This window comes from Canis lupus, chromosome 1 (genome assembly GCF_011100685.1).
Source record: "Canis lupus familiaris isolate Mischka breed German Shepherd chromosome 1, alternate assembly UU_Cfam_GSD_1.0, whole genome shotgun sequence".
In the NCBI taxonomy this organism is placed as follows: domain Eukaryota; kingdom Metazoa; phylum Chordata; class Mammalia; order Carnivora; family Canidae; genus Canis; species Canis lupus.
Genome location: NC_049222.1, coordinates 109,336,720 through 109,358,627, shown reverse-complemented (window position 1 = coordinate 109,358,627; position 21,908 = coordinate 109,336,720). Strand labels below are relative to the sequence as shown.

Genomic DNA, 21,908 nt, shown 5'->3' with positions numbered 1-21,908 from the left:
AGAGATGAGGAAAGCCGGGGAAAGGGCAGGACAGGATTGGTTTCTGTTTTGTCTGGCCCATGTTGTTTGGTGGCTTTGGCCTTTTTGCGGGGCATGTGGCACTGAGCCGTCTGCCGCAATCCCTGGCAGGCGGGAGGACTGTTTATCTGCCTTCAAGGCTCTGCGAGGCCAGAGAGAGGAGCTGGCGCACAGCCGGAGGCTGGCAGGAGGGTAGCAGGCAGTGGGTGCTCCCTGAGGGTGACCTCGCAGGCCCCCCCCCCAGAGTGAGTCCCGGCCAAGAGCCTCAGGGTCAAACCGCATGCAGGTCTAGCTTCCAGGAACTGATGGCCTTGAGCAGGGGGTTGGCGACACTGGGTCAACTCTCCACCCCCCTGGAGCGCTCTCCAGCTTCTGCTGCCCAGTAATTTTGGGATGTGTGAGTCATGGGAAGAATACAGGATAAACACACCCTGGAAGGAGGCAGAGGCCACTCCTGTGTTCCCCTGGTTATGAAGATTTGCTGGGACCTGTGAGGTGGGCAGTGCTCAGCTGTGTCCCCCGGGAGCCCTGGCAAGGGGGGCAGATTTCCAAGAATTCACCTGCTGCCAGGTACAGAGAGGGGAGAGCCCGGGCCTCCTGGGTCCTGGTTCTGAGCCTGGATCGTGTTCCCGCGTGGCATTTGGGCAAGATGAGGATCCTCTTACAAGAGACGGTAAGGATGGAGGGACGGAGGGAGGGAAGGATGGACAGGAGGGGGTCATTTAACCAGCTCAACTAATTATTTTCAGAATCTGGGAATCAGAACTAAAATGTGAGAGGTGGAATCTTATCCTCATGACACTGGAATTCCAGACTCTTGGAATTTACTTGGGTGGCCAAAGGGAAGAGCTTTTTGTCAAAGGATCTGCATATTTGGTGTGCTCAGGTGTAGAGAAAATGACCTCTCTCTCTCTCTCTCTCTTAAACATTTTATGTATTTATTCACGAGAGACATACAGAGAGAGGCAGAGACTTAGGCAGAGGGAGAAGCAGGCTCCCTGCAGGGAGCCCCATGCGGGATTTGATCCCAGGACCCTGGGATCACGACCTGAGCCAAAGGCAGATGCCCAACCGCTGAGCCACCCAGGTGCCCCACCAACTCTACTTCTTCTTCTTTTAAAGGTTTTATTTATTTATTCATGAGAGACACAGAGACAGAGAGAGAGAGGCAGAAACACAGGCAGAGGGAGAAGCAGGCTCCACGCAGGGAGCCCGACGTGGGACTCGATCCTGGGTCTCCAGGATCAGGCCCTGGGCTGAAGGCGGCACTAAACCCTGAGCCACCCGGGCTGCCCACCAACTACTTCCGAAGAGAGAATCTTTATTTCCATGTATAACACGCACACGTGTCAGAACTGTGTGCACAGGTAATGAGCGCCCGGGTCAAGCAACAGCATGAGCCGGGATGCCTGGGTGGTTTAGTTGGTTAAGCATCAGCCTCCGGCTCAGGTTGTGATCCTGATCCCAGGGTCCTGGGATCGCATCCTGAGTCAGGCTCTCTGCTCAGTGGGGAGCCTGCTTCTCCCTCTCCCCTGCTTATGCTCTCTCTCTGTCAAAAAAAAAAAAAAAAAAAAAGAATCTTAAAAAAAAGAAACAGCACAAGCTGATGCACCCTCCTGTTCCCCCGCTCACTGCCCACCCCCCATAGACTGCTTCTGCTCGGTTTTGAACTTGAGAGAATGATATCACTCAGTCACCTCCCCTGTGTGTCTGCCTCTCTCCCCCCAGCTCTGTGTGTATGAAATCCACCCACATTCATGTGTGTGGTTTGTTCATCTGCTGTAGAATATTCCTTTTTTTTTTTTTTTAATTTTTATTTATTTATGATAGTCACAGAGAGAGAGAGAGAGAGAGGCGCAGAGACACAGGCAGAGGGAGAAGCAGGCTCCATGCACCGGGAGCCCGACGTGGGATTCGATCCCGGGTCTCCAGGATCGCGCCCTGGGCCAAAGGCAGGCGCCAAACCGCTGCGCCACCCAGGGATCCCTGCTGTAGAATATTCCATTGCATGAACATACCACGGTGTGTTTATTCATCCCACCCCCCCGGGGGCGACTATCAGGGTGGTTTCCCATCAGGGGCTGCTATGAACACGTCTTTCCTGGCGCATGTTTTTTGATGAGCATGTGTGTGCTTCTCTGCAAGGAGGGGCGAGGTATCCTATGTCAGGGTTAAGTCGAGTCTGCCCTGTGGTTCCCCAGAGCAGAAGTTCCAAGGAGACTGGCTGATTTGCAAGCACACATGTACCAAGAGCCCACACACTGGCGCTTGCGAGCTTAAGGAACCGAAAGAAACCTAAGTGACCCCTTTGCTTCCCTGTGCCTCACTTTCACTCTTTATTCTTTGACTCACTGAATACCAACGAAGCACCTGCTGCGCGCCAGGTGCCGTTCTGGATGCCGGGGACACGGTGATGCCCAAGTAGCTGGCGGTTTGGGAAATGGAGCATAACAATAACACGTCATACGGTTGCCGTAAGTGTTGTGCTTGGTACATAAGAGGTGTTTGATCAATGTCACCCGCTGTCTTATTGTTATATATAAAATAATAAGAGACACCTGGGTGGCTCAGCGGTTGAGCGCCTGCCTTTGACTCAGGTCATGATCCCGCAGTCCTTGGATCGAGTCCCACGTCGGGCTCCCTGTAGGGCGCCTGCTTCTCCCTCTGCCTGTGTCTCTGCCTCTCTCATGCATAAATAAATAAAATCTTTTATAAAATAATATAATAATAATAATCACGGCAATTATGTTTTATGTGTAGATGTAACTATATGAATGTCATTTGTTTTTTTTATGAATATAATCTATTGTACAAAATGATGATAAAATAATAAGGCTATTCGTGATTATCATTAAATGTCTTTTATTTATAGCCCAAGGCTGGTTCATAAGCACGGCCCATCCAGCCAGCGGGCTGATTCTGAAGCTGTTGTAGGAGAGGGTTGATGTGTGTGCAGATAGGGAAACAGATCGAAAACACATTCGTTACATGGAAGAGATAAGGGGATGACACAGCGGGTGTTGGATGTTGCATTTCTGTTTGAGATATTAAAAGGGAAATACCACAGACTGGCTGAGCTGCCAACATGCAGAAAATTTCCCGGATTTCGACCAGCAAAAACTGTGGCAGTGTGGGGTCTGAGGGCGGGGAGAGAGGGCGCGCACACCAGCAGCTAGCAGGTGGCTGAGGCTCGCTGCGGACCAGGCACCGTGTTGGGCTCTTCACGCCGAGTCACTTACTGAATGTTCATGACACCCCAAGGTGAGAATATTATCATTCTCATTTTACAGACAAGGAAGCTGAAGAGGTTAAGTGACCTGCCCAAGGCCACACAGCTGATGAAGCTTTGAATTTTTTTTTATTTATTTATTTATTTATTTATTTATTTATTTATTTATTTATTTATTTTAAAATTATTTATTTATTTATTCATGAGAGACAGAGAGAGAGAGAGAGGCGGAGGCAGAGGGAGAAGCAGGCTCTATGCAGGGAGCCCGATGTGGGACTGGATCCCGAGACTCCAGGATCACACCCTGGGCCGAAGGCGGCACCAAACCACTGAGCCACCCGGGCTGCCCAGTCTTTGAATTTTTAAAGCCTGCACCCTTTTGATTCTAATGATGAAATAATACAAAAGCAGCATGCCAAACTCCAAACACATGCGCACAGATACACAGACACACACGTGCACAAAATGGCTGGACACACACACATGCATGCACGCACACACCACAAAGTGGCTGGGCCTCTTAGCTGCTCCTTGGCAGGGTGGAAGGGCAGAGAGCAGCACGCCGACTTCCCCTCTGCTTTTCCTGTTGCATCAATGCCAGCTAGAGCTCTGGGTAGTGCCAGCCAGCCCAGGAGAGCCAGCAGAGAGCCACAGGTCTGCTGGCTCTGACGTGATGGGGGTGGCCTGCCATGGCCTGAGCCCTTAATCTCTGCCATGTGCTTTACACCTGTCAACTCCTTGAGGCCTCCCACAAACCGGTGAGGTAGGTTCCTCTCGGTGACTTATTCTTCAGGCGAGGAAACCAAGAGAGAGCCAGCTGAAACTGTGTTACGGAGCCTGGGTCTGCTGAGGGCCACGGGCCGCATGGCCTTCTGTCTCTCGAATCTAAGGTTTTGGGGTGAGTATACTCTAGGGCCCGGAGTTCCAGAGTGGGGCTAGCATGGTTCAAAACTCAGCTTGGGTACTTGTTTAGCTGAATGATCGTAGGTAAGTACTTCTCATCTGTGGAGTGTGTATGATAATGGTATTAGAACCAGAGGGTTGTTGTAAGGATCAAATAATATAAGATTTAAAGGTGTTTGGAGCAATGCCAGACACGTGACACAAAGTGCTCAATGCATGGTGGCTTCTAATAATAATAATACTATTAATAATATATAATAATAGTAATGTCATTATTATCACTATTGCTATGATAGATCATGTTGCTTCGTTGCTCACCACCCTCCTGTGGCCCCGATCTCACATGGAATAAAAGAAAATGTCCTCAAAATGCTCCCTGCGGTCCATGATGTCTTTCTGTTCTTACCTTCCCCTTCTCTGCCTCACCTACTCCACTCCAGCCACACTGGTGTCCTCGCTGTTCCTTGAACATGATCATCATGTCCCCACCTCAGGGCCTTTGCACCGGCTGTCTCCTCTGCCTGGAACTCTCTTCTTTCGGGTCCCCACATGGCTCGTCCCTCACCTCCTTTATGACTTTGCTTCAGTGTCACCTCCGCAGAGAGGCCTTCCTTGACCACTCATTTAAAATCCCCTGTGTGATCCTTTTTTTTTTTTTCTGTAGCATTTTTCACCTTCTAAGACACTGTATTTTGCTTATTTATTTCTAATTTGTCTTTTTCCTTATCTGACTCCTCCCGCTAGAGTGTCAGCTCTGAGACAAAAGAGGTTTTGGTTTGTCACGTCCCCCACTAGGCATGCAGTGCCTGGAAGAGAAAAGGGACTCAGGACTTTTCTTGAATGAATGAATGGATCTCCTGACCGGGGAATTCAACATTTTATTTTTCCTGTTTTCCAAACACCATCAAGACTTTAAAAAATTGCTCTAGTAGGATTCTAGGTATGTTCTGTCTCTCGATCTGGGTGCCTCTTAAACGGCTGCGTTCAGGTTGTGAAACCCAGTGAGCTGGACCTACGTGATGTGCGGTACCTTGCTGTCTGTGTGTGTGCTCTAGTTTATGCAAAAAACAAAATAACACAATTTCTCCCGAGGTACATTTTCATTCTACCGAGATACAAAAATACCAGTGAAGAAGAACCAAGACAAGTACTTTTGCTGTGAATGCGTATTAACCTTTCCCCCTCTTAATGGATATTTGGATTCCAATGTTTTAAATTCTAGAATTCCACGTTGCTAACAGGCTAGTGTTACATTTAAGTGCTCTAGAATCTCCCTGTCCAATGAGGTAGCCATTAGCCATGTGTAGCTATTTATATTTAAGTAAAATCAGAAGATTTTTAGTCTCAAAAATTAGTCTAAAAATTTAGTCCCATTTCAAATGCTCAGTAGCACCTTTTGGCCTGCAGGTAGTTACAGATTGGATGGCTCAGATCTAGAACATTCCCACCAGGGGTACCTGGGTGGCTCAGTTGGTTGGGTATTTGCCTTTGGCTCAGGTCATGATCTCAGGGTCCTGGAATCGAGCCTTGCCTCGGGCTCCCTGCTTAGTGGGGAGCCTGCTTCTCCCTCTCCTTCTGCAGCTTTCCTCTGCTTGTGCGCACTCTCTCTCTCATAAATAAATAAATAAATAAATAATCTTTTTTTTTTTTTTTGAAAAGAATGTTTCCATCAACACTGAATATTGGATCCCACAGAGCTGCTCTAGAATTCCAAATAATAATTGGCTGCAGTTGGGGGATCCCTGGGTGGCTCAGCGGTTTAGTGCCTGCCTTTGGCCCAGGGCGTGATCCTGGAGTCCCAGGATGGAGTCCCACTTCGGGCTCCCTAAATGGAGCCTGCTTCTCCCTCTGCCTGTGTCTCTGCCTCTCTCTCTCTCTGTGTCTCTCATGAATAAATAAATAAAATCTTTAAAAATAAATAAATAATTGGCTGCAGTTCTAATGGTATGCCATTTGGAGTTTCCAAAAAAAAAAAAAAAAATTTTTTTTTTTTAAATCACGATCACAGTCTAACATTGTAATGTTCCAGAATCCCAAGATGCTAGTAAGCTTGAGTTCTAACACTGTCATATTCTAGAATTCCTGGATGCTCACCTAGGGCTAGTGTGCTAACCCCCGGCATCCTAGAATTCCAGTATAGTAGCCTGCTCGGGTTCCAACATTGTGTTATTGGCTAATCCCAAGATGCTACCGAGCTAGTTCTAAGGTTGGGGGCTTCTAGAATTCCAGTATTAGAATGCACCGGAGCTCTGACACCGTCACAGTCGTTTCCAAGCCGCCGGTGGGGTCCCCACCCCCTGAGGATTGCAGGGGCCTGAGGGCTTCCTCGACCAGCTTCCACTGCTTTCTCTCCTGTTCAGGAGCCTGGGGCCTGGATGGAGAACACGTCTGTCAGCTACGATTATGGGCACTACGACGAGATCCCGGATCTCCCCGTGGACTGCGTGGACGGCTCCTGCGTCTCCACGGACCCGCTGAGCGTCGCCCCGTTCCTGCTGTATGCTGTGGTCTTCCTGGTGGGCGTGCCCGGCAATGCCACGATGGCCTGGGTGACCTGGAAAGAGGCCCGCCGGAGGGTGGGTGCCACCTGGTTCCTCCACCTGGCCGTGGCGGATCTGCTGTGCTGTTTGTCTCTGCCGGTGCTGGCGGTGCCCATGGCGCGCGGGGGCCACTGGCCGTACGGGGCACTGGGCTGTCACACCCTGTCCTCGCTCATCCTGCTGTCCATGTACGCCAGCGTGCTCCTCCTGGCCGCTCTCAGCGCCGACCTCTGCCTGCTGGCGCTCAGGCCGGGCTGGGGGGCTGCGGGGGGCCGGGCACGCAGGGTGCAGGTCGCCTGCGCGGTGGCCTGGGCCGTGGCCTTGCTGCTCACTGTACCCTCGGCCATGTACCACCGGCTGCACCAGGAGCACTTCCCCCCCCGGCTGGAGTGCGTGGTGGACTACGGGGGCTCGGCCGTGGTTGAGAGCGCCGTGGCGGCCGCCCGCTTTGTGTGCGGCTTCCTGGGGCCGCTGGTGGTCGTGGCCAGCTGCCACGGTGCCCTGCTGTGCCGGGCCGCCCCGCACCGCTGGCCCCTGGGCGTGGCCGTCGTGCTGGGCTTTTTTGTCTGCTGGGCCCCCTACCAACTGCTGGGGCTGGTGATCACCGTGGCCGCCCCGCACTCCAGGCTCCTGGCCCGGGCCCTGCGGGCTGAACCCCTGGTCATCGGCCTCGCTCTGGCTCACAGCTGTCTCAATCCCGTGCTCTTCCTGTATTTCGGGAGGACTCACCTGTGCAGGTCGCTGCCAGCTGCCTGCCGCCGGGCCCTGAAAGAGTCACAGAGCAAGGATGAAAGTGTGGTTGGCAAGAAATCCACCAGCCATGACCTAGTCTCAGAGGTGGAGGTGTAGGCCCGAAGGAAACTGGTTTGGGTGCTTCCGCCCTATTTCGCCAAGCTGCCTTCAGGAAAAGCTGGATCCAGGGGGCTGGATGATCTTTCTTTCTTTGTCCATTCAACAGACATTCATTATGCACCTGCTACGTGTGAGGCCTTATAATAGGCACTGGGGGAGTAGCAGTGACCAAAAGGGACACAAATCCTTATCTCCCGGGGCAGCTGGCATTCTAGTGGAGGAAGACAGAAAAAGAGCAAAGCAAAAGGGAATATGGAGTATGTCAAGTGGTGGTAACCTAAAGGGGACAGAGAGGACTGATTAGGGCAGGGGTATGTGTAAGCTAGGCAAGGCCCATTGGGTAAGGTGATAATTGAGCCAAGACCTGAAGAAAGGAGGGAGGAATCATTCATAAATCTGGCAGAAAAGCATATACAGGGAGCCGCAAGTACAAAGGTCCTGAGGCACAATATGCTGGGCATATTTCAGGAAGAGTGGAGAGGCCAGCGCGGAAGAAGCTGCGGGAGCAAGAGGGAAAGTGGGTGAGACAAAGGGAGAGAGGTAGTGAGGGCCGGATTTGAAAGCCCACCAGGCCAGAGCAAGGGTTTGGAGATCCACGGCAGGGTTCTGAGCTGTTAGCAGATAAAATATACAATATCCAATTAAATTTAGTTTCAGATAAACAATGGGAAAAAGGTATTTTTGTTTTGTTTTGTTTTTTAGCAGGAGTATGTCCCATGCAATATTTGAAACTGTAAAAAATTATTTGTTTGGGGCACCTGACTGGCTCAGTCTGTAGAGCTTGTGACTCTTGATCTCAGGGTTGTGAGTTCGAGCCCCATGCTGGGTGTGGAAATTACTTAAAATCTTTGGGGCGCCTGGGTGGCTCAGTTGGTTAAGTGTCTGACTTTGGCTCAGGCTGTGATCTCAGGGTCATGGGATCAGCCCTGCATCAGGCTCTGTGCTCAGCATGGAGTTTGCTTAAGACTCTCTCTGCGCCTCCCCACCACTCACTCTCTCTCTCAAAGTAATAATAAAAATCTTTTAAAAAGTAAAATCCTTAAAAATTTTTTAAAAATAAAAATCATTTGTCGTTTATCAAAAATTCAAATTTAAGGGAACATTCTGTACATTTTTTTTTTCTAAATTGGACAACCCTATTTATGAGCACAGAAGTGTCTTGATCTGACTTAGATTTTAATAGGATCCCTCTAGTCACTGGGAGACTAGACCAGGGGGGAGAGAGGAGGGACATGAGGAGCAACTGCTTTAGCAAAGAGACTACTGCCATGATCCCAGCAAGAAGTGACGGTGACTTGGGTCAGGGTAATAGCAGAGGTGGTGAGAAGGTGACAGGTTATGGATCTATTTCGACAGAAAGGCTATATCCTAGTTCCTTGGCTTGGTATTTGAGGCTTCTCTCTGCCACTGGACACGTTTATGCTCTAGCTGCTCAGACTGATGTAGCAGACAGAGTAATGGCCCCTAATGAGGCCCACATCCTAACCTCCTGAACCTGGGAATATGTGACTTATGTGGCAAAGGGAACTTTGCCATTGTGATTGAGGATCTTGAGGTGGGAAGAGGATCCTAGATTATCCGGTGGGCCCAAGGCAGTTGCGAGGGTCCTTATAAGAGGGAGGCGGGAGGATCAGGGTCAGTAGCGGAGATGTGACAGCAGAAGCAGATGTCAGAGTGATGGAAGAAAGGGGTCACTGACTAAGGAATGCAGCCCCAGCAGGGGCTTGCTGACACTTTGATTTTAGGCTCCTGACCTCCAAAACTTGTACAGAATAAATCTGTACTATTTTAAGCCACTGAGTGTGTGATAACTTGTTACAGCAGTCACAGGAGACTAATACAGGAGACTACAGGGGACTACTACTCCCATACAGGAGACTAATCCTCTGGGTTGTATTATTTTCATGCCCCTGGGCCTTTGCTCAAGCTGGTCCCACTGCCTGGAATGCCCTCCGGATCTATGCTGCCCTTTCTGGTAATCACTAGGTGTCTGTGCCTATTCAGATTCAAATGAATTCAAAGAAAAAATCGAGTACCTGGAACACCTGGGTGGCTCAATGGTTGAGCATCTGCCTTTAGCTCAGGGCATGATCCCAGGACCCTGGGATCAAGTTCTGCATCAGGGTCCCCGCAGGGAGCCTGCTTCTCCCTCTGCCTGTGTCTCTGTCTCTGTCTCTCTCATGAAAAATAAATAAAATCTAAAACTGAGTTCCCCAGTTGCACAAGTTGCTAGTTGGAAGCTCATCAGCCCCGTGTTAGCCCCTGCGGGGCAGTGCATATACGGGGCCTTTCCATCACCGCAGAGTTTTACTAGACAGGACTGCTCGAGAATCCCACCCGCTCACATCTCTGAAGTCACAGAGTAGTGGCATCTGAATGTAGAATCATTACTCCAGCACAGCATCCTACACATAGCTTCTCCTTTAAGTAATTCCTATAGCAACACAGGGAAGGAAAGGGAGATGTCTTATTTTATAAGACGAGCCCCAGGGAAGGGAGGTCATTTTTCCAAGATCACACAGCAAGGAAGTTGTAGAACTGGGATTTGATCTCATGTTCGCTTGACTCTAGTGTCCATCCTCTCATCTCTGAAATTTTCCTCCAATGCCTTGCTCAAATGACACTTTCTCCAGGGAGTCTTTTCTGATTCATCCCCCTCCGAGGGAGGGAGTAGTCTTCTCCTCTCTGGGTAGAGTTTCTGGAATACAAGTTCCCAGGTAAGCTGTAAATTCCTCAAGGGCAACAGCTGAGTTATTTTTATTTTTATTTCTTCTCCCATCATCCCAGGCCTTAGAAACACCAAAACTGTCTTTATTTGTCTACACCCTGTTTTCCAGCTAGACTGTGAGCTCCACAGTGATGAGGATCTCTTTCTTGCTATCCTTTTTTTCTCTTTTCTAGTATAGGGACACATAGTAGTTCCTCAACAATATGTATTTCAGTCCTGTTATTTTATTCAGCACTGACATGCATGAGTTATTAAGACCAATACTCCCTTGTAGAATGAATTATGTCCTGGGACAATTTACAGGGCTTCATGAGCAGTTGGGGAAAATCCTGTCGTTAATCCATTGGGGCCAGGTGCCATTTAGGAGAGCTCTTTTTAAAATATGTTTGTAAAAGTCTTTTATTTTTTTTTAATTTATTTTCACTTATTACTGCAACAGCTGTACTTATTTAAAAAAAGAAGAATCACTTTCACATAAGCTTTTAAATGTATTTCTTTTTTTTTAAAGATTTATTTATTTGGGGGTTCCTGGGTGGCTCAGTTGGTTAAACATCTGCCTTTGGCTCCAGTCATGATTTCAGGGTCCTGGGATCAAGCCCCATGTTGGGATCCCAGCTCACAGGGAAACTGCTTCTTCCACTCCTCCCTGCTTGTGCTCTTGCTCACTCTCTCAAAATAAATAAATAAATAAATAAAATCTAAAACAAAAAAATTATTTAAGAGAGAGACTGATGTGAGTGGGGGGAAGGGGCAGAGGGAGAAACCTCAAGCAGACTCCCCCCTGAGCCTGGAGCCCGATGCGGGGCTGGATCCCAGGAACCTCAGATCATGACCTGAGCCAAAATCAAGAGTCAGTTGCTCAACCATTTGAGCGACCCGGTATCCCTTGAATGTATTTCCGTGCAACTTGGTCATGAAAAATAATCTTGCCTTTTTTTGTTGTTGTTGCCACTTCCCCTTTTCTGTTCTTAATTTTGTTTGTTTTTTGAATGCATTGATTCTCTTGTTTCCAAAGCACCAGGTCTTAATCTTTTTCCAAGAACTAATTTCAAGTTTGCGATTCAATCCTAGTGTTGGCAGTTTGCGACTTACATCCTGATATGGTATTTGTCGTTTACGTCCTTCCATTTTTCGTCAAAAAATAAATTACAGTTCTCTTCTGGAAATTTCAAGCATTGCTTAATCAATTTCTTCCCCTTCTTCTTTTTTTTTTTTAAGATTTTATTTATTTATTCATTAGAGACAGAGAGAGAGAGAGGCAGAGACATAAGCAGAGGGAGAAGCAGGCTCCATGCAGGGAGCTCGATGTGGGACTGGATCCCAGGACTCCACACTTGGCCAAAGGCAGACACTCAACTACTGAGCCACCCAGGCGTCCCTCCCCTTCTTCTTTTGATGACAAAATACGAATTGGCTTCTCAGTGTTCAAATTGTTTTCTAAAGGCTTGGTAATTGCCTCCAACTTCCCTCTTGACATCCCAACTCTGTGCAACACCTCACTCAAACTCAAATATGGTCAAAATGGAACTCTGGATTTTCTCTCAGCCCTTCTACCCTACTTTTCGATCTCAGTTGATGACAACTTCACATTTCCAGGCACGCAGGTCACAAACTCTGAGGTCATCCTTGACGCTTCTCTTTCTCCCACATTCAGTGGCCTGTCAGCTGATCCCTCTGGGCTCTACCTTAAAGTATACACAGAATCCGACCACTTCTCTTCATTTTCTCTGCCATCGTCCTGGTCCACAATCTCTCACTTAGGCATCAGCTGTCTTCCTGGTCTGCTTTCCTCATCTTGGTTCCCTACAATCTTGGTTTCCCTGCCCACAAGCCAAAATCTAATCTGTTAAAATCTAAGCCAGATCAAGTCTCAGGTCCCTCCTCTGCTCAAACTCCTCCCATGGCTCCCACCTCACTCAGATGAGAAGCCAAGCCAAAAATCCTCCCCTAAGTGTGCTTGATCTACACTCCTTTCCCTACCTCATTTCCAGCTATTTCCCTCTCCCTCCTTCCCTCCACACACACACACCCTCTTGCTGACCTCACTTGTGAACCTACGGACTTTGTTGCCATGGCACTGTGCACTTGCTATTTCCTCCACCTCCCAGGATTTCCATGGCTTGTTGCTTCACTTATTTCTGCTCAAATACTACTTCCTTGGAGCTATGCTCTCTGACCACGCTACTTAAAATAACATCACTCCTTGCCCCTTTGCTGCTTTTTCTCCATAGAGCATGACACTACTGCTTGACATTCTTTTTATTTTTTATTTCAGCGGAAAAATATATTTATAAATAAATATATTTAATAATAATAAATCCTTAAAATATATTTTAAGGATTTACTTCTTTATTCATGGGAGGCCCAGAGAGAGAGAGAGAGAGAGGCAGAGACACACACCGAGGGAGAAGTAGGCTTCCCTTGAGGATCCCGATTCGGGATTCAATTCCAGATTCTGGAATCGTGCCCAGAGCCCAAGGCAGATGCTCAACTGCTGGGCCACCCAGGCGTCCCTCAGTAAAAATATTTAAATGTCTGTTTCTCCTGTTAAAACCCAAGCTCCATGGGAGCAGGGATTTTATCTGTTTTGTTTACCGCTGTATTCTCAGTTCCTAGAACTGGCTTTGGAATCAAAAGCTGTAACCTTCTCAAAAACATTATCTTAAGGATAATGGAGATATTTTAAGGAAAAAGGAGAATGATGGGAGGATACACTAAAAATAAAAGCTCTAGGGATCCCTGGGTAGCTCAGCGGTTTGGCGCCTGCCTTTGGCCCAGGGTGCTATCCTGGAGACCTCGGATGGAGTCCCACATTGGGCTCCCGGCATGGAGCCAGCTTCTCCCTCTGCCTGTGTCTCTGCCTCTCTCTCTCTCTGTGTCTATCGTAAATAAATAAATTAAAAAAAAAGGATTTTAAAAAAATAAATAAAATAAAAATGAAAGCTCTCACATTTATTGAGGGTCTACTATGTACACTCGTGAAAAAGCAATTTATGGATGTACCTTGTGTAATGTATTCTTGCTTACTTTTCCCCAATGATCTTGAAAGGGGAATATTATCCTGGTGTTATCCTCAGACCCACAATGACTGGGGCACCTGGGACCAGAGGGGACTCTGTTTTCTCATTCATTTAGTCATTCATTCAACAAACATTTACGGACTCTCTGACCCTTGTGGTGGCCGCTGGACAACACAGGGCCTCCAAGACAAGAATGGCCCCTGCCTTCAAGGGGCTGGGGAGTTGAGTTGAATTATTAGTGAATTGCTAGGGTGAATTATACAATAGAATTATGCATTAGTAATTATGAATTAGGGGCACCTGAGTGTCTCGGTGGTTGAGCGTCTGCCTTCGGCTCAGGTCATGATCCCAGGGTCCTGCGATCGAGTACTGTATGGGGCTCCAAGGAGGGAGCCTGCTTCTCCCTTACCCGTGTCTCTGCCTCTCTCTCTCTGTGTCTCTCATGAATAAATCAAATCTTTAAGAAAAAGAATTATGAATTATAGTGAATAAACCATGGGAGCAGTTTAATAGTGTCTGGGCTCCGGTCAGCTTTGTCCTTGGCGCGGGGTGATCTGGGTGCAAGTGAAGGTTCGCGGGGAGCGCAGAGCTTGCGCACACCTGGGCGGAGGCGCCTGCAAGTCTCCACTGCAGCGCTACCACCGACCCCTAGAGGGCGCAGCGTCACTCGCGGCTCGGCTCAGAGACAGGCGGAGCCGGAGCGTGCTGTGCGCAGGCGCAGAGTGGGTTGTGGCCGCTCCCAGTTCCGCACTGGCTCCTCTGCCGGCGGCGGGGTGGAGCCTGGCCGTGAGGGTGCGTGCGCACGCGCAGAACCGGCTTCGGGCGCGTGAGGGACGCTGGGGACCGGAAGTTGGAGCGATCCGGGCGATTTGTGAGGTGAGGGGGGCGGGGCGGCTGCGCGGGGCCGGGGTGGCGGCAGCGGCGGGTGTCTGGTGTCCGACCGGGCTGGGTGGCTGGGGAGCGAGCCGAGGGGTGAGGAGGGAAGTCCCAAGAGGAGGACATGTGTTGGAGGAGACAGGGGGTCCGGGAGAAGCGGACGGAGGTGGAGCCTGAGCGCCCCGAGAGTCCCTGGGCGACACGGAGGCCCCGAGACTGGAAGAAACGGGAGGCACGAAAAGAAGCCTGGGGAGGCTGAGGCAGGACGGAAGCCGCAGACCGGAGAGATGCGGGCGGAGAGCTGATGGGGACCTCCAGGGCGCCTCCCGGGGGCTGCCGGGAAATGTGGTGGCCCCGGGCACCTGGAGGGTTGGGGAGCTAGCGAACGGATACAGACTGAGGAGGCGGGCGGTTCAGACGCACCAACGAGACCCTCAAGGACCTTCACAGTTACCAGCCCGAGGGGACGACAGGGTTGCAACCTGGGACACGCCGGCTGCTGTAAAAGCCATAGGCTAGCCCAACAGAGAAGATAAATTTATGGAGAAGAAGGAAGTTCGGAAGGAGTGGTTTTGAATGGGAAGTCGACTGGAGAAGAGCAAGAATCCAGGGGGGTGACGGTTTCTCATTGGCTGAGTTGCTGGGATGGTCACTTTCCTGTAGGAGATGCAGCTGCACCTCCTTTCCTGTTGGCACCTGTGATCCATGATTCTCTCCTGTCGGCAGTTCTGTGGGAGCCTGTAATTGACAATTCTTGCAGGGATTGAGCTCAGGTGGTACCTCAGGAGAGCCCGCCCCCCCCCCCCCCATCCTTCCGGCCTCCCAACTCCGGCTTTGTGAGATTTCTCTTCGTTAATAGAGCCTGATAGATCCAGAGAGACAGAGGCAGTGGAGGAAAGGAGAACCTGGCAAAAGCTGACGGAGGGACTGAGAGAAGGGAAGAGCCCACCGAGGGAAAGAGACTTGGAGAGAAAGCCGGAGGTGGGAAGTGAGTGAGGCGCATGGGAGTCAGGGGATTAGGGCAGACCAATGAAGAGAGCCATCCAGAGTGTGGGGAAATGGGGTGCGATGAAGAGATGGTGCAGCTGGAAAACAGCAAAGAGAACCGAAAAGACCTTGTCGAGTTGAAAAACGGAGAGATAAAGCCAGACCACGGAGAAAAACACAGGAATAAATGGGAGCCTGACTTCCTAGATTTGAATTCATTGTCTCACTGTGTACTTAACATGTCGTTGGCCCAGTACAATAGGGAGTATAATAGCACCTTTTAAAAAAGATTTTATTTATTTATTCATGATAGAGAGGCAGAGACACAGGCAGAGGGAGAAGCAGGCTCCATGCAGAGAGCCTGACATGGGACTTGATCCTGGGTCTCCAGGATCACGCCCTGGGCCAAAGGCAGGCGCTAAACCACTGAGCCACTCAGGGATCCCAGGTTTACTTGTTTTAGAGGAGGAGGGGCAGAGGGCGAGGGAAAGAGAGCATTTCAAGCGGTGCAGAGCTTGATCTCATGACCCTAAGATCATGACCTGAGCTGAAACCAAGAGTCAGATGCTCAACTGGCTGGGCCACTCAGGCTCCCTGGATAGTAGCACCTTCTTAACATGAGGAAAGTGTAGATGTGTGTATGTATGTAGTTGTGCATCTAAATAGACGTGTGATTTAGAATAGTACCTGACACGTGAGGAGCGCTGTTAGCTATTAAAGCATCAGACAACTGGGAGACAAGATATTAGGTGGAGAAATGGAGATGAATAGTCATGATGGAGAGGCAGTGATGGAGACTGGGAACTGGAGAGACAAAAATGGAGCGTCAGAAAAAAAAAAACGACTGAAAAAACCAAAAACGACTGAACAAGCAAATGAGAGGGCCGACAAGGAATAGAGACGGAGGGTTGGAGAGAATCTCAGACCTGAAGATAAGAGAAACAGGAGAGACGGGACCAGACTATGAAAGGGAAGAGGCTGAGCATGGTTAGCTGAAAGACACAGGCTGAGGCATAAGGATGACAGCCAGATTGGGGAGAGCTCAGGGAGCAGAGACAACCTCTGCAAGCTTCCACCAAGAGACCCAGAAATGGTCAGAGATGCTGTAACAGAGAAATGAGGGGACCCAGGAAGTCTACAAGGTAGCCCACAAGAAGAGGCCCCCTTGAGAGCCAAGATGTGTGGTCAGTTGGGCCTACCTAGGCAGCTGGGAGGAATGCTCTTCATTTCATTCCCAATCCTTTTCTCAGGATCCTGGGCTCAGTATCAACAGCCTTCTAGGGCCTCTTCCTCTTAAACTGCCTCCCCTGCAACAGGAGTTCCCTGGGAAGCCACTCTAGCATCACCCAGCCCGTGTTTACCAGAAAGTGACGTGCATAGGCCACTGCTCCCATGAGAAACCACTCCGCCAGCTCACAGGTGCTTCATCAGTGGAAACCCCTTCCTGGCTCTAATAATTCCCAGGGATGGCCTGAGTTCCCCCGAGAGTGCAGAGATCGAATCTCTGAACTCTGTTCTGTGATGGCCCCAAGGGACTGAAGGCAGAGTAGGTGAAAGCATTGCTAATTGCAGATGAAGGTGAAGTGTGGCCTTTTTTTTTTTTTTTTTTTTTTAATATTTATTTATGGGGCACGTGGGTGGCTCAGTCAGTTAAACCAGATTCTTGATTTTGGCTCAGGTTAGATCTGAGGGTTGTGGGATCGAGTGCTGTACCAGCTTTGTGCTCAGCAGGAAGTCTGCTTGAGATTCCCTCTCTGCCCTCCTCCACCTCTAGAATGAGAGTTGGGAGGAGGGCAGAGGGAGAGAAATCCTCAAGCAGACACCCACTGAGTGCAGACCCCAATGTGGGGTGTGGCCCTGAGGTCATGACCTGAGCTGAAACCAAGAGCTGATCACTTAACTGAGCCACCCAGCCGCCCCAAATCGTGGCCTTTTGAGTGTAATTTTCTCCTGGTTCCTTTCACTGATTTCCCCATTTAGCCATCACTAGAAGAAAGGGTGGACTTGACTTCTATTACTGTTTAGCTCCTCTGTTTCAGGCTAGACGATAAGCATTGCAATGTTTGAAAGTAGGTATTGTTCCCATTTTATAGACAAAACAACCTCGATGTAGTTAATTTGCAAGTGGCCATGCACCTAATAAATGATGAAGCTGAGGTTTAAACCCAAATCTGCCTGACTCTAAAGCCTCTTTGCCAAGGAGGGCTCTAAATCCTCTTAAGGTCGTAAACTTTAAAAATCTGAATGATGGGCTTCACTCCAAAAAATTGTACGTAGGTGGATAATATTATTAGTTAGGACTTATGCAGCGGAGAGAAAACCAACTTTGACCAAAAAGACATGATGTGTACCTGAGAAGTGAGGGGTGGAGGGAACAAGCCAAACTTCTTCCTCTCTCTTCCACTTTCCTCCTTTGCAGTTGGTCAGTGACTTCATTGTCCCCGTGCAGGCTCTTCTCTAGGATGGATTTCTAAGAAAGACCATCATGTTCAAGAGCTACAACAGGCAGCCCCAGGCTTAAGTCATCCTTGTGTGACCACAATAGATTAAGAGGGCTTGTGTCTCCTGGCAACCTAGTGTAAATTCCAGACAAAGGCCGTGATTGGATCTCCACAGGTCACGTGTCCACTTCTTGCACCAATCAAAGGTTGCAGGAGGAGTCGGATACCATGATTGGCCAGGCCTTTGTCGCCTGTCTAATCAGTAGGGGTTCTCTGACTTAGAAGCCCATTGGAACCCTGAAGGACTGCCCTTCAAAGGGGTGGGTGCTGTTATCAGGAAAGGAAGGAAGGGATGTGCCAGGCAGGAGAAGACCGTGTGTAACCTAACACTTGCAAAATTGTGCAGTTGATTTCTAAGAGTTCCTAGGTGTTTAGTAGGTCAGTGGACCCCGATTAAGAACCCTTGCCTTACTCATTTCTTTATACCACACCCTTCTTGTGTTCTTGCCTCTGGTGTCAAGGTTCTGCTGTCCATTGGCCCTGTGACCTGCAGTCTTCAGGTTTTTTGGTCAAACATCCCGGGGGATCCTTCCCTGATTCCCCAGCGTAGTCAGCTGCTCCTGCAGGCGGTCACTGGCTTGTCTGTGTCTCACCTGTGACCATGACCACACGTGAGGGCTCAGGGTGGCCTTATCATTACTGTTGGCCCTCCTAGTCCAGTACTTATGAAACTGCAGGCTTTCGGGAAACATTACTTAAAATGAATGTGTGTCTTCTCTCCTCCAGGCATTCAGGGCCTGAAAGGCCAGGATGGACTGATGTCTGCCCCAGAGATCATTCCAGGAGTCATGAGGTGCCTTGTGTGTTGCCAGCTTTGAGCTGGGCCCCTGAGCACTTGCTCTGTCATTGCCTGTGGTTGTCCTGTACCATTGATGAAGAGGAAGATTGTATCTTTGCCGAGAAGAGTGGTTCCTTATTGCAGGCACTGACCTCTCACTGTGACTCTGAGACAGCACTATGACCACCCCCAGCATGCCTCCTCCCAGAACAAAGGAGGGCAGGGATCACCGAGGCCGACACTGGGACCCCAGTGAGGAGGAGGCCCCTGAGAAATGGGACTGGAATTGTCCAGAGACACGTCACCTTTTCGAGGATGCCTTTTTCCGTGAAGAGGATTATATCCGCCAGGGTTCTGAGGAGTGCCAGAAGTTCTGGAGCTTCTTTGAACGTTTGCAGAGATTCCAGAATCTCAAGACCGCCAGGAAGGGGGAGAAAGACCCTGCGCCACCCAAGCACAGTGTCCCAGCACTGGCTGACCTACCTCGCACTTACGATGCCCGCTACCGCATCAACCTCTCTGTCCTGGGCCCCGACACTCGGGGCTCTCGGGGGCTGGGCAGGCAGCCCCCAGAGAGAGTGACTGAGTTCCGCCGAGCACTGCTGCACTACCTGGACTTTAGCCAGAAGCAGGCATTTGGGAGGTTGGCCAAACTGCAGCATGAGCGCGCAGCGCTTCCCATCGCCCAGTACGGGAACCGCATCTTGCAGACACTGAAGGAGCACCAGGTGGTGGTGGTGGCCGGTGACACGGGCTGTGGCAAGTCCACCCAGGTGCCTCAGTACCTACTGGCTGCTGGCTTCAGTCACGTAGCGTGCACCCAGCCCCGGCGGATTGCCTGCATCTCCCTGGCCAAGCGTGTCAGCTTCGAGAGCCTCAGTCAGTATGGCTCACAGGTGAGTGGGCCAGGCCGGATTTTCAGTTTTTCCAGTGTGACCTTGGGGTGTAGGTTGTTGCCCATACGATAGTATAGTATTGATGAGAGTTGCCAGAGCACTTACCCTTTCACTTCTCAACGATTCTTCTAGCAGTTGATCTACAGATTGACCTGAATATGGTTCAGATGAGAATGTCACTAGCATTACTTACCCAGTGTAATGCTTTTTAAAATTTTATTCTATTTTATTTTTGAAAGAGAGAGCACGTATGTGTGGAGAGAGAAAGAGAATCTCAAGCAGACTCCACGCCCAGCACAGAGCCCAATGTGGGGCTCGATCTCAGGACCTCGAGATCATGACCTGAACCAGCACCCTAGAAACCCCCTTGTCTTCCACCTCCAGGTGGCCCCAAGAGTTGTCACTATCCCGAGTGATAGATTATCATCTTAGATTATGACTGTTGAGTTAAAGAGGAAATACCACAGATTAATTTTGCCTCTTTTGTTCACTTTTTATAAATGGAATCAAAAAGTGTGTCCTCTCTGGTGCCTGTGCTGTCGCTCGGTGTTAGTTTTGTGAGATTTGTCTGTGGTAGAGCGTGTGGGTGCACACTGTTCTTTCTCACTGCTATTTGATATCCCCTGGCAAAGATACCACAGAGTATTCGTCCCTTCTTCTGTTGACGGGAATCTGGGACATTTCCAGTTTCAGGCTCTTGTGTGAAGGCGCCGCTATCAACATTCTAGAATATGCCTTTTGGTGTCTGTCGGTGCATATTTTCTGTTGGGGCTATCACTAGGAGCTAGGAGGGTGACTGCTGGCTCATCAGATCTGCAAGCATGTCTAGCTTTAGTAGATTAAAGCTTTGCAAAGTGATCCTACCCATCCACACTCCCAACTGGTGCTGTGTTCCACGCCATCACCTACGCTTGTTACAGTGAATCTTTTTCGCTTTAGCTTTTCTGGGTGGGTGGTTAGTAGTAGCACATTGTAATAAGCATTTCTCTGACAACTAAGGGCTGCACGTATTTATTGGCCATTTGGAGATCCTCTTCTCTCAAGTGTCTGTTTGGGTCTTTTTCCCTGTTTGTCTTCTGTGTTGTCTTTTCTCAATTTTTAGGGTTTTATAGATGTGGGAAACGAGTCCTTTGTAGGATCTATGTATTGCAGATTTTGTCACCTATTCTGAGTTTTCTTTCATTTTCTGGATGCTATCTTTTGATGACAGTGTCTTTTCATGTAAATACGGGCCAGTCTGTCATTTTCTTTTTATGGTTGTCACTTTTTATGGTTCTGTTTAAGGAATACCCCTCTACCTTAAGGATACAAACACATTCCTAGGCTTTTTCCTAAAAATTTTTACCTTTAAAACTGTATCAGAAATTGACATGTGTGTGTGTGTGTGTGTGTGTGTGTGTGTGTGTGTGTGTTCACACTGTGTGTGGTGGGAGGTAGGGATTAAGATCATTTCTTCACAGGGTCCCTGGGTGGCATAGTTGGATGAGCAGCTGAGCCTTGGTTCAGGTCATGATCTCAGGGTCTTGGGATCGAGCCCCAGGTATGGCTCCATGCTCAGCATTGATTGAGTCTGCCTGGGATTCTCTCCCTCTCCCTCTGCCCCTCCCCACTGTGCTTTCTCTCTCTCAAATAAATTAATAAAAAATTTTAAAAAGGTCATTTTCTCTCAATACCGCTTTTTAACTGTGTTTGTCTTGGATGAGTGACCTCAGTTTCCCCATTCGTGAAGTGAGAATAGTGGTTCTTGCTTCTCATGGTGGCTGTGAGGATGAAATGAGCTGGTGGTGCACATTCAGTGTTTAGTTTCCAGCAGGGTAGGGACTCAAACAAATTAATTAATTAGCATATACACCAGGCCCTTTACCAAATACTTTCTGTGCATGATCACGTACCCATTCTTCCAATGTCTAGGGGGGAATGTGTCTTTGAGGGATGGAGCTGCTTGCTCAGTCAGTGGCACAAAGTGGCGGAGGGGTATCCAAACCCAAGTGTGCTGGCCTCCAGAGTCCGATTGGAGTGGTGTTGGGTGGAAATAGGGGCATTTGCTCAGATTTTCGGTTTAGGCAACTGAGGGCTGGTGCTCAGGTCCGGGCTCCTCTCCTGACCATTGCCCCTGCCCTCAGGTTGGTTACCAGATCCGCTTTGAGAGCACGCGTACGGCAGCCACCAAGATCGTGTTCCTGACGGTGGGGCTGCTCCTGAGGCAGATCCAGCGGGAGCCCAGCCTGCCCCAGTACCAGGTCCTGATAGTGGACGAGGTCCACGAGCGGCACCTCCACAACGACTTCCTTCTGGGAGTCCTCCGGCGCCTGCTGCCCAAGCGGCCTGACCTCAAGGTCATCCTCATGTCGGCCACCATCAACATCTCGCTCTTCTCCAGCTACTTTGGCACGGCGCCCGTGGTGCAGGTGCCCGGGAGGCTGTTCCCCATCACGGTCAGTGTCACTCCCGTGCCCCCCCATCCTCCCACCTGGACTCTGGCTGACCTGGACATGTCCCTTCCCTCCTTCTCAGATTCCCATCTTTCGGTGAAGGAAGTGCTTGCTTGTGCACACTCTCGCTTTTAAAGCTGCCGTTTTC

The 21,908-nt window shown here is 49.5% G+C and overlaps 2 protein-coding genes and 1 long non-coding RNA gene across 14 annotated transcripts in view; 2 read left to right on the top strand and 1 right to left on the bottom strand.

The window, feature by feature from the left end:
* Positions 1-8,218, top strand: C5AR2 (complement component 5a receptor 2). Of its 6 annotated transcripts, XM_038528454.1 has the most exons (3): positions 1,192-1,385; positions 2,386-2,492; positions 6,511-8,218. In XM_038528454.1, the coding sequence occupies exon 3, from the start codon at positions 6,526-6,528 to the stop codon at positions 7,537-7,539; it is 1,014 nt and encodes a 337-aa protein (XP_038384382.1). In that variant the 5' UTR covers positions 1,192-1,385; positions 2,386-2,492; positions 6,511-6,525; the 3' UTR covers positions 7,540-8,218. The 6 variants fall into 6 exon arrangements, with proteins under 6 accessions (XP_038384379.1, XP_038384382.1, XP_038384383.1 ...); XM_038528451.1 differs by lacking the exons at positions 1,192-1,385; positions 2,386-2,492 and adding an exon at positions 1-691; XM_038528455.1 differs by lacking the exon at positions 2,386-2,492.
* Positions 4,785-18,562, bottom strand: LOC119870963. The gene is made up of 2 exons (XR_005354551.1): positions 17,505-18,562; positions 4,785-7,455 (listed from the first exon to the last, which is right to left on the bottom strand). It is a non-coding gene; the product is annotated as an uncharacterized LOC119870963 (long non-coding RNA).
* Positions 14,040-21,908, top strand: part of DHX34 (DExH-box helicase 34) — a 30,487-nt gene continuing 22,618 nt past the window's right edge. For 2 of the 7 annotated variants that reach the window (XR_005354549.1, XM_038528445.1), the window contains exons 1-3: positions 14,040-14,166; positions 18,381-19,328; positions 21,452-21,763. Coding sequence is in view for 6 of the 7 variants with exons in the window: in XM_038528445.1 (XP_038384373.1) it covers positions 18,612-19,328; positions 21,452-21,763 (1,029 nt within the window). In the remaining variant the exon portion in view is untranslated. Of the gene's footprint in view, positions 14,167-14,975; positions 15,155-15,599; positions 16,573-17,770; positions 18,033-18,380; positions 19,329-21,451; positions 21,764-21,908 lie in introns of those variants that run through there. The other 5 variants (XM_038528450.1, XM_038528449.1, XM_038528447.1 and 2 more) reach the window with 5 other exon arrangements.